The 12,478-nt window shown below is 45.1% G+C and overlaps 1 protein-coding gene across 1 annotated transcript in view; it reads left to right on the top strand.

Moving 5' to 3' along the window:
- si:dkey-43p13.5 (paired mesoderm homeobox protein 1) overlaps positions 1-12,478 on the top strand; it is a 44,193-nt gene extending 31,715 nt beyond the window's left edge. The window contains exon 4 of the mRNA XM_059981140.1: positions 11,880-12,478. Coding sequence (XP_059837123.1) covers positions 11,880-12,296 — 417 coding nt within the window. The 3' untranslated portion in view covers positions 12,297-12,478. The remainder of the gene's footprint in view (positions 1-11,879) is intronic.

Here is a 12,478-nt window from a genome sequence, read left to right as displayed (position 1 = left end):
ATATCAAAGATGATTATGAATATCAAACCATTGTTAATGTCAACTTTCCTTGAGATTATCTCCTGAGAGTTTGGAAGTAGTCTGCAAGAACCTTTATTGTTAGAAGCTAGTGTTATACAGTCCAGGCAGGCTGGTAGTGTTTTGTTTGTTATTGAGGGATATTGCAGAGCACACCAGGATGCCAGTGTGCAGGATACACGACTGAGCTTCATCGTTTGTACAGTATGTGAACTCCTCCCTGGTGGGAGTGGCTGACTGAGTGACACACGAATAACACCATTAACTAGCACTACATCTCCCCTTCTTGATAAAAAAGGAAAAATTAGGTAAGCACCTCTTGTTTAGAGAACTCCATTGAAATTATCGTAACTGAAATTGAGCGATTCAGTTCACTTTACCCATAACCTGTAAATTATGCTCCTTATATAAACATATAAATAATTGTCAACTTTATGACTGTCTTTCTCTTTCTTTGTATAAAAAAGAATTGCCAACACCATAACTGTCCTTTTCTCTTTTTGTTTCCCTCCTCTTTTCTCCACAATTAACTTTTTTAAGAACAGCTCTCATTTTGTGAAATGGTTTCAACATTAGAACTCTTTTTAAGAAACACTAATTCTAATGCACATCAGGGAAGATACCTGAATACTCCAGCAAAATGAAAGTATTACTCTGACCCTTTAGTCACTTGTCCAAAGGTATTAGGCTATGGAGTATATCTCGGCGGTGTGACAGATAAACGACCGATCTAGCATAGGTTCCTGGATGTGTTGGAGTGAATGGAGATTCTTGGACAGGTGCATCCACTTCCGGTAGGTGATCCTCATTATAAGGCTTAGGCCACTCTATTTCTTTCTCTACCTTTCATGGATTTCGAAGGCACATGAACACACACCCATGCTGCCAGATTTCACCTGGCGATGTGCTGATCAGAAACGATCGTGGTGCATGCTGATGGACTGCTGTTCCTTCGCTGAATGGGTCTGAAACCCAAACAGCTTCACCATTCCTGGGTGACAACAAAGTTTTTGCTCTGTGTCTGAGATCATGCATGCTCTTCATTTTCTCACACTGTTGTCTCAAAATTCCTCACTTTGTCTAAGTCTGGTAAGTGAGGTGGAGAAGGGAAGGAGGAACAGACAGGCTTGTTCTCAGTCTCTGGCCCATTGACAGCTCTGATGGACTGTAGCCGTCGTAAGAGGTGAAGAGCGATAGCTAGCAGTGCTTTGTAGGGGTCTTTTTCCTTCGGTAGGAGACTTTTAACAGTTTGCACAGCTCTTTCCACTTCCCCGTTGGCCTGTAGGTAAGGTGGGCTGCCTGTCTGGTGTTTGAACTCATGGTTCCAATCAAAGGCTTTCAATTCTGAATTGCTGAATTGTGGACTATTGTCAGTCACAAGTGTCCCTGGTATTCCATGGTGAGTGAATACAACTTTCAGGTGCCGTGTAACTGCTGCTGAGTTTGTAGATGACGGCTCGGACACCTCAACATCCCATGAGTAGCAATTCACAGTGGGAAGATATTTGTCTCTTTTCAGCTCAATAATGCCTGAGCTTGCAATTTGCCTTGGGAAGTCTGGGAGTTCTGTGGGACAGAGAGACTCAGCGTGATTTTGTGCAGTTTCCTGGATTGATTTACATCATCTCTGAGCTGTGTGCTCAGACCAGGCCACCACAAGGATGCTGGTTTCAATGCTTTGACTTCCTGGTGGATTTGGTGAGCATAGAAGCAGAAATGATGAGTCTGTCGCCCTTTAGCAGCAAATGATGAAGCCAGTAAGGTCTGAGTTCATGAGCTCCTTTTGAACAGCTGTCCATCCAAGCTCACAGTATTGCATTACCTCGCTGCAGATTTGATCCCTTTTCAATTCAGTGTGAATTTACTCTGTGAGGCAGGAAAGCTTTCAGATACTGTTCCTGAGCTAAGTAGATGCTGGTGTCTTCCATGAGGTGGAATCAGCTTCCGTCCACTCACATTTGTGTGGCATCCTTGACAGAGTGTCTGGTGTTGTGAAAGATTTGCCAGGGACATGCTCAATGTCATAGTAATATTGCATAACCCTCATTCTGAATCTTTGCAGACGCAGAGGTAAGTCATCCAAGTGTTTTGAGCTGAGGAGGCTGACAAGTGGCTTCTGGTCTGTTTCAAGTAGGAATTTGGTGTCTATCAAGTAGCATCTGAAGAACAACGAAGCCACACGACAGCCACCATCTCCTTTTCAATTTGGGCGTGATGCTGTTCAGTGGGAGTCAGTGCTCTTGATACATATGCCACCGGTTTCCATACCCCACTGCAGTGTCGCATGAGCACTCCCCCAGGCCAAAGGAAGAGGTATCTGCTGAGACCTTGGTTGCTTTGTTCCGATCAAAGAATGCCAATATTGGTGGACAGATAAGCTGTGCTTTAAGTGATGAGAATGACTTCTCCTGTGGTGTTGTCCCAGACATTTCTCTCAGAGAGGATGTCTCTAGGTGGTTTTGATTTCTCTGTCAAATCTGGAATGTACTTTCCCAGCTGGCTTACTATGCCAAGGAAACTGTGGATCATGGCTTCTTCCATGTTCTGAACTCCTGCCAGTTTGTCTGAATCTGGTTGCATCCCTCCAAATTTGCAAATCTGCGTTTCTTTTTGTTCAAAGGTTCAAAGATTCAAAGGTCCAATTTAATGTCAGAGAAATGTATGCAATGTACATCCTGAAATGGTTTTGCAAACATCCACAAAAACAGAGAGGAGGTTTGAACCCCAAAGAATGAACAACAGTTAAACTTGAGAACCCCAAAGTCTCCCCCAGCTTTCCCTCCCGCGCGTAAGCGGCAGCGGGCAACGACCCCCTTTTCCCTTGCCGGCAAAAAATAGCATCACATTCCAACATCAGCAAAGTGACAGCAAAGACACAGACCCGCAGTTACCCCAAAGACTTGGCGTTTCACACCAGCATTCGACACACCACAGATTCTCTCTCTCCCTAAAAAAGGTGTTTCCGTTTTCCCAGTGAGTGGGGAGACATAACAAACAACTCACTGGTCTATGATGTTAAAAGTCCGTTACATTGAATTTTTCGAGCTCTGTGCCTGAAGATTGCAAAGATCCCAGGTCTTTGGGCCCACAGCAGATATCCCGACTCCCCCCTATGACACACAGGTCTCTGGCTGTAACACCAACCCTTGATCCGCTCATTTCTAGAGCTCCGAGATCTTAGGCTTCCAAATACGAGCCAGACTTTCAGATCTGCCGAACAACAGCCAGTCCTAAAACCCTGGGACCCAGTCCCATTTCCACAAAGAACCGAAGTCAGCGTGTAACTCCAGGTCAGGGTCTTCAAAAGAACCTTGGAAAGGAAGAATAAAGATATTAAAGATGGAAATAGAGCTGTTTCCGAAGATGCAAGCAAAGGAGTTGCCGTTTAGTGCCATCTTTATTCTGCCTCCATCTCCAGGTTCTGGGTGATTCCCTCCTGTTTCAGTTTCTCCAAGGCACCTTCCCTCTTTGACGTCTTCCTCACTTGAACCTCCAGAGATGAATATATTGTTCAGTCTACTCCTTCCAGTCCCTCCAAAATTTGGTTCATCGTCTTCTGAAACAATTCAGAGATACCAAAAGGGAGTAATTGAAGGCATAGCGTTGATATGGTGTGATAAAGATTGTGAGCTTCTGTGACTCAGGAGCTGAACAGATCTGCCGGAACCCTGAGTTTGCATCTATTTTGGTGAAGGCCTTTGCTCCACCCAGCATACTAAGTGTGTGATCAATAGAGGGCAGAATAAACTCCTCTCACCCAGTGCATTATTCAATTTTGTTAGATCAATACAGATCCTCACCGTACCATCTGGCTTAGGAACAGGAATAATGTCAGCACACTAGTTAGTAGGTCCATTCACTTGAGTTATGAGGTCAAGTGCCTCTGTTGTCTCAAGTTCACCTTTGACCCCTTTGTTCATCAATGGGACTGGTATACATCTCACTGTGGGCAGAGAGTAGGGCATCACTCCTGGCCTCAGTTGAATAAGGTACTCTGCTTTCAGTATCCCCAGGCCTGTGAACAACTCCGGGTACTTCTCCTGCCACTGAACATTGTTCAGTGAATCCAACCTTGCGATGAGGTTCAGCTTCGCAATGGTCTGCCGTCCCAGTAGTGACGAGAAGAGATTCTGAATAACATAGAGTTCCTCTTTTAACTGTTTCTTATTTTTACAGATGGAATTAGTAAACATTCCTTTCATACTGGGCTTGTGTTTCACTGGCCCCGTGAGCATTCTCTTTGTTGGATTTAGCATAACGCCTGATTCCTTTGCCAATTTTGTAACATACATTCATGGATGGCTGTGATATCTGCCCCAGTGTCCATCTTGAATGTCACTGCCTCATTTTACAACTGAACTGTAGTGCTCCAGTCTTGTCTATTTGCAACTAGAGCCCCAAGAAAACTCTCTCTTTGAATCATGGTCTTCTTTGACCTCCTGAAGAACTGTTTTCAAAGGTTGAAAGGTCCAATTTAATGTTAGAGAAATTTATACAATATACATCCTGAAATGCTTTATCTTTGCAACCATCGACAAAAACAGAGGAGTGCCTCAAAGAATGAATGACAGTTAAATGTTAGAACCCCAAATTCCCCCCCAGCTCCCCTCTCTCCCGTGCATAAGTGGCAGCAAGCAACAATTCCCCCAACCTTCACCAGCAAAAAAAAGCATCGACACCCGTCACCCGTCACCAAGAACTCAGGCATAAGCAAAGCAACAGCAAAGACACAGACTTGCAGTTACTCCAAAGACTTCTTGTTTCATTCGGTTTATGAAATATCACAGATTCTCTCTCTCCCTGATAAGGGAGAAAGAGATGTCTCTGTTTTCCCAGTGAATGGGGAGACATAACAAACAACTCACTGGTTTACAATGTTAAAAGCCCATTACATCGCTTTTCGAGCTCTGTGCCAGAAGATCTCAAAGATCTTGGGTCTCCCAGTCCACAGCAGATATCCCAACTCCCCTGACGACACACAGGTCTTCTGCCATGACACCAACCCTCCATCTGCCCATCTCCTCAGCCCTGAGATCCTAGGCTTCTGAATCTGAGATGGACTCTTAGGCTGAGCCGTTGGGCATGCTGAACAACAATGTCAGTTATGAGACCCCGAGAGCAGGTTTCTGAAGAAGCAATCACCGTTTATCGCCATCATTACTCCGCTCCACCTCTTGGCTTTTGAGCGACACTGGCTTTTATAATGGCCAACTCTATTCCATGGTCGCATTTCACTTCTTTTGCTGGACAGAGCTCTTTGATATGGAATGGAGACTTGCTGCCTCTCCTGAAGTTGGCCATTTTACCTGCTCTTAGTTTTTGCTTATCTGTTTTGTTTGAGCTCAGCTCTAGCTGTCACCTCTTTCTGTAGTCTTTCTGACTGCACCTCGTTTGTAAACTTCTTTTTGTACGGTTTCTAGCTTTACGTCAGTGTCGGTTCATGCGTGAGTTCTGCCTGTTGCTGATGAACATTCTCACTCTGCCTGACCATAGTAATGGCTTCTTCTAGTGTGAGATTTGCCTACACTTGAAGTTTTGCTGACAATTTGGTGTGTAGTAGCCTGGGCACAATCCTGTTTCTAATGAACTCATTGCTCAGATTTCCATATGCACAGTAGTCTGACTTTCACTTTCCTTTGAAATATTCTTTGAATTTGTCCACAGTGTTTAGTATTCCTTTTTCTGAGCATCTGTCAGTCCTAATCCACCCATGATGTCATCTGCTTTGTCACCTATGCAGTATATCAGTGTGCTTACTTGATGCTCCTCTGAAGCTGAGTGAGATAGCTTAAATCTCTCAAAGTGTCTGAGCCATCTCTAAAGTACCCTGGTTTAGAGGAATCAAATGTCTTGGGGGGCATTATTAGATATGTAGGTTCTGCAGATATTTGCTCCATTTTCCTGTTTGTTTATTTATTGTTTTATTTATTTAGACTACAAAAGTCTTCTTTTCTCACCCTGAGAGTTTGACTGAGTTCTCTGCTGTCTCTGTGTCTCGGTGCACTTCCCCAGGCTAGTGGCCTACGGGTTATTACCGTACATCCACTTTTGGGTGTTGCTCGAAGGCGTTGCCTAGTTACCCTGGTCTTTCTCAGCTCATCTCTCAAGGTTAGCAAACTGGCATAGACAGTTTAGGTTGAAGTCTTTGGATATTTGTCATAGATATATGCCAACAAGGACATTCTTACTGAAAATTGTCTTGTTGGGGATCCCACTTGGTTTGTAGCATCAATTCATTGACGATCAACCACTTCCGACACCATGTTGTATTTGTTATTGAGGGATGGTGCAGACCACACCAGGACAGCAGCATGCAGGATATTTGACTGAACTTCATTGATATCTTTGCTTGTACAGGATGTGAACTCCTCCCATATGGGAGTGGCTAGCTGAGTGGCACAGGAATAACACTATTAACTACCACTACAGGTAGACATCACTTGCATTTTAGAAATTGAGTACCCTCTTGTATTCTTCAACAAATGTGTCCGAAGGAACTTGGAATCAGTGTGTGGTCATAAATGTCACCTGTGTACTGCAGCTGGACTGTTGAGCTTAGGCTGATTTTGGCCCTGTAGTGAAGGCAGTAGCTGTTGAACAGTTTCCCACTGTCCTGTGGAGGTTTGTTGGAGATGAGGTGTAGCACTGCAGTAAGAAAAATTGAGATAAACATTGGGGCAATGATGTAACCTCAGGTGGTATCTGCCTATACTGTGATTGTCTCTTGTGTAAAATATCCAGGCAACAGACAGTGATCTCTAGATACTTCATCTGAGATTCCAACAATACTCACCATGTAATACACACAAAATGCTGGTGGAACTCAGCAGGCCAGGCAGCATCTAGGAAAAGAGTACAGTCAATGTTTCGGGCCAAAATGTGTGTGTTGCTTGGATTTCCAGCATCTGCATATCTTCTCTTTTTTATGATTGAATATTCACTAAGATTTCTTGTTCCTGGCTATGTTTCCTGCTTTAATTTCTTTTGAGCCTGATTCTAAATAACTCTCCATGGATGATGCTTGACCTGCTAAGTACTTCCCAAGTTCTCAATTTTTTTTGACTGTCTCTCCTTTTTCTAATTGCAGTGGATCCTGCAGTCTAACTTCATATTTCATTCCTCATATTCTCTTTCTCTCCTATTCACAATTTATTTGTTATCCTTTGCAAATTTAAAAACCCTCCCAATGTCCTGGTTTTAGAAACATTGGCTCTTTGAATCTAGTATTAAATATTTCTAATTAAGTATGGATGTAACATCTCCTCTGTGAAATCGTTAGCTCTCAAGGGAATGTTGAGAATAATGAATCATTTCTTTCAATGTTAACTTATTAATTTCCCGGTCTTCCTTAGAATCAAAAGTTTCAATTTGAATCCAGCTTCAAAGTTTGCCATATCGCTTCCAAATTTGCAAATGTGAGATGTTCCCATTTTGTAATGAGTTTTCTGCTAATTATCCTTTGCTACAACATTCCTAATTCACCTTTCATTGTTACACAAAACTCCTTGTCCAATTTTGTTCCTCAGCATATTGTTCTAAATTGGAGTTCCTCATGATTATTACTCAATACACATTAAATATTGTCCAATTTATTGATTTATTTTGTGCCGAATACTCCTTCACTATTATAGTGGCCGTAAGCCACACCCAGTAGTAATTTTTTTGATTACACCCCACCCCACCCATCCCAGCTCTCATCCGTGCTGCGCCTTTACCATTCCCTCCAACCTTCAACTCTCTGAGGCAGAGCGCTCTGTCCTCATTAAGGGCCTCACCTTTGTCCCCCTTTGCCCACACCTCAGCGAGTTCCGCATACGCCATGATGCCGAACTCTTCTTCTGTCGGCTCCGTCTTCGAGCTTACTTCTTTGGCAAGGACTCTCCCTCCCCCACCGATGACCTCTTCTCCCATCTTCAACCCTCCTCCTCTTCATGGACACCCCGCTCTGGTCTTCTGCCTGCTCTGGATCTCTTTATTGCTAACTGCCAAAGGGACATCAACTGTCTCGACATCAGCACACCTTGTTCCAATTCCAATCTAACTCCTTCTGAACACTCTGCTCTCCGCTCCCTCTGCACCAATCCCAACCTCACTATAAAATCTGCTGATAAGGGGGGGGGGGGCACTGTCTGGCATACTGACCTCCACCTTGCCGAGGCATAGAGACAACTCTCTGATACCTTCTCTTATTTACCATTTGATCATGAACCCACTAAGGAGCACCAGGCCATCGTCTCCCACACCATCATCAACCTTATCAGCTCTGGGGATCTCCCATCCACTGCCACCAACCTCATAGTTCCCACACCCCGCACTTCCCGTTTCTACCTCCTACCCAAGATCCACAAACCTGCCTGCCCATGTAGACCGATTGTCTCAGCTTGCTCCTGCCCCACCAAACTCATTTCTGAATACCTTGACACTGTTTTATCCCCCCCTTGATCAATCCCTTCCCACCTATGTTCATGACTCTTCTCATGCTTTGAATTTTTTCAATGATTTTAAGTTCCCTGCCCCAACCGCCTAACTTTCACCATGGACGTCCAGTCCCTATATACCTCCATCCCCCACCAGGATGGTCTCAAAGCTCTTTGCTTCTTTTTGGATTCCAGACCTAACCAATTCCCCTCTACCACCACTCTCCTCCGTCTAGCTGAATTAGTCCTTACTCTCAATAATTTATTCTTTGGCTCCTCCCACTTCCTTCAAACCAAGGGTGTAGCCATGGGCACCCGTATGGGTCCCAGTTATGCCTGCCTTTTTGTTGGCTTTGTGGAACAGTCCATGTTCCAAGCCTATACGGGTATCCGTCCCCCACTTTTCCTTTGCCTCATTGACGACTACATTGGCGCTGCTTTCTGCACACATGCTGAGCTCGTTGATTTCATTAACTTTGCCTCCAACTTTCACCCTGCCCTCAAATTTACCTGGTCCATTTCCGACACCTCCCTCCCCTTTCTTGATCTTTCTGTCTCCATCTCTGGGGACGGCCTATCTACTGATATCTACTATAAGCCTACAGACTCTCACAGCTACCTGGACTATTCCTCTTCCCACCCTGTCTCTTGCAAATATGCCATCCCCTTCTCACAATTCCTCCGTCTCCGCCGCATCTGCTCTCAGGATGAGGCTTTTCATTCCAGGACGAAGGAGATGTCTTCCTTTTTTAAACAAAGGGGCTTCCCTTCGTCCGCCATCAACTCTGCTCTCAAACGCATCTCTCCCATTTCCCGCACATCTGCTCTCACCCCATCTGCCCACCACCCAACTCAGGATAGGATTCCCCTTGTCCTCACCTACCTCCGGGTCCAACGTATAACTCTCCGTAACTTCTGCCACCTCCAACGGGATCCCACTACCAAGTACATCTTTTCCTCCTCCCCCTTTCTGCTTTCCACAGGGATCACTCCCTATGCGACTCCCTTGTCCATTCATCCTCCCCATCCCTTCCCACCGATCTCCCTCCTGGCACTTATGCTTGTAATTGGAACAAGTGCTACACCTGCCCTTACACTTCCTCCCTCACCACCATTCAGGGCCCCAGATGGTCCTTCCAGGTGAGGCAACACTTCACCTGTGAGTCGGCTGGTGTGGTATACTGCGCCCGGTGCTCCCAGTGTGGCCTTTTGTATATTGGTGAGACCTGACGCAGACTGGGAGACTGTTTCGCTGAACACCTACGCCCGGTCCGCCAGAGAAAGCAGGATCTCCCAGTGGCCACACATTTTAATTGCACGTCCCATTCCCATTCTGATATGTCTATCCATGGCCTCCTCTACTGTCAAGATGAAGCCACCGTCAGGTTAAAGGAACAACACCTGATATTCCGGCTGGGTAGCCTCCAACCTGATGGCATGAACATTGATCTCCCTAACTTCCGTTAATGCCCCTCCTCCCCTTCTTACCCCATCCCTGATTTATTTATTTCCCCCCCTCCTTTTTTTCTCTCTCTCTCTTTGCCCATCACTTAGCCTGTTCTCCATCTCCCTCTGGTGCTCCCCTCCCCCTTTCTTTCTTCCTAGGCCTCCCGTCCCATGATCCTTTCCCTTCTCCAGCTCTGTATCCCTTTTGCCAATCACCTTTCCAGCTCTTAGCTTCACCCCACCCCCTCTGGTCTTCTCCTATCATTTCACATTTCCCCCTACCCCTCCTACTTCCAAATCTCTTACTATCTTTCCTTTCAGTTAGTCCTGACGAAAGCTCTCAGCCCGAAATGTCAACAGTGCTTCTCCCTATAGATGCTGCCTGGCCTGCTGTGTTCCACCAGCACTTTGTGTGTGTTGCTTGAATTTCCAGCATCTGCAGATTTCCTCATGTTTGAGTAATTTTTTGTATTCCGTGTGGAACGATCTTCCAGTAGAAGTGGTAGAGGTAGGTTTGGTATTGTCATTTAAAGTAAAATTGGATAGGTATATAGACAGGAAAGGAATGGAGGGTTATGGGCTGAGTGCGGGTTAGTGGGACTAGATGAGAGTAAGCGTCGGCACGGACTAGAAGGGCTGAGATGGTCTATTTCTGTGCTGCAATTGTTATATGGTTATAATTTGTAGACTTGCTGCTCCTACTAATTTCTCACTGTACCTGTGTACTTGTACAAAAACTCATCTTTGACTTTAATCACTTTGATTTGAGCCCTAATTTCAAGAAAAGATCCTTTCTCCTTGCTGCTTATCACATCGTTTATGAAACACTTCTTGGGTTGCAACATTTCTGGTCACCACACTTCAGAAAGGATGTGAAAGACCTGGAGAAGGAACAGAACGGATCTATGAGGATGGTTTCAGGGGATGAGGGATTTCAGCTAGATGGTTAGATGAGATGCTGAGGTTATTCTTGGAGCAAAGAAGTCTGTGGAGAGATGTGGACAAGATGTGAGTGATTTAGACAAGATAAAAATTGTAGGGCTAATCCCATTAGTGAACGGTTCAAGGACTGGAGGTGCAAACTCAAAGTAATGAGTTGAAGTTACAGGGTGGGTTAGGCAATAAGGACTATTGACTGTAGAAAGTAGCAAGCATCTGGAACTACTTAGCTGCTGAGAGGGGCAGAGATGGGTAATAAGCCATTCAGGCCTTGAGAGGAGAATTAGATAGACACTTCAGCAGAAGTAATTTGCTGGACTAGAGGGGAATGTGACTGATTAAAAGTCAAGTGTTTGGAACATTTGATCAGACTAGAAATAATGCTTTAGTAATGGTTCCAGATCAATCCTTCTTTCTAGGTGGCAATTGATTTCATTCATCATCCCGACTTCCCTCCTTTCTCTGATAGGGGCAACACAACACAGCAACCACATGGAAAGCAGAAGGTGATCTAAATAGACCAGTGGTCCTTTACTGACTCTACACCATATCATAAGGCTAATTCACTAGTTGACTACTGTAAGTTGCCCTAATGTGGGTGTTTGTATGTGGGGAATTGATGGGACTATGGGGAGAAAATAAATTAGAAAGAGATAGTGATGGACAGGATTGTTGTGAGAGCTGAAATAACTCAATGGGACAAATAGACTCTGCCTTCTCAGGAAGAACTAAAAAAAATCTTATCTCTTGTAACAGCAGAGAAAGAGGAAGAAAAAGTCATATCTGTGGAGAGAGGGAGAAAGGGTGGTGATGATTCTTATTTTAATAATGTTGGTCCAGGAATAAATACTGGGCTGGACACAGCAGAGAACTCCCCTGTTCCTCTTTAAAGTAGAGAGTTGCTATTTTATGTCCTCTTGACCAGGCAGCTAGACTTGGTTTAACACCCCACCTGCAGCTCATTGCCTCTGACAGTGCAGTATTCTATGGGAAACTTAGGGCAGTTAAGTACAATGTAATGAGATTATTCCACAATTAACTGAGGGATTTATTCTGCAGGTTTGGTTCCAGAACCGCAGGGCTAAGATGAGGAGGCAGTTAAAGCTGCAGAGCAGATCCTCGGAGAAGAGCAGAGCCCACGAGGCAAGCAGCAGTGCAGAGGAGGAGAAATGCGGCCGTCTGAATGTTGATGTGGTCACTGACAAGATGGAGAAAGCCACCCTCTCCTGGCCTGAATCCCAGGTACACCGAAGAGAACACCTAATTGCTCCCCCGTTCCAGACAGTGGTCCAGGGCATCAGAGACAGTTCCAGGCCAAGCCCCAATCCAAAGGAGATTCGCAGCTGCAGCATTTCCACACTCCGAGCAAAGGCGAGGAAACATGAGGCCGAGATACACAGTGGGGCCGCCCAACTGCTTCCTGTCTCTGCAGGGACTCAAGAGACAATTGATGAGGTCAACAATAATGATTTGTAACTGAGTCGCCAGACCGCAAGACATCCAGCACTGGTGTCAGAGACTGGTTGCACCGTGCACCATTCTCAGAGGGTCTTGCAACAGAGACTGTGCAATGGATGGACATACAGTGTTGAGTACACAGAGAGAGAGACTGCACAAAATGTCCAACACAACCAGAGAATGTGCATGGAGGCCCTGTA

Source organism: Hypanus sabinus, chromosome 9 (genome assembly GCF_030144855.1).
Source record: "Hypanus sabinus isolate sHypSab1 chromosome 9, sHypSab1.hap1, whole genome shotgun sequence".
Classification (NCBI taxonomy): domain Eukaryota; kingdom Metazoa; phylum Chordata; class Chondrichthyes; order Myliobatiformes; family Dasyatidae; genus Hypanus; species Hypanus sabinus.
The sequence above is the reverse complement of the archived record's forward strand: the minus strand, read 5'-3'. Positions and strand labels throughout refer to the sequence as shown.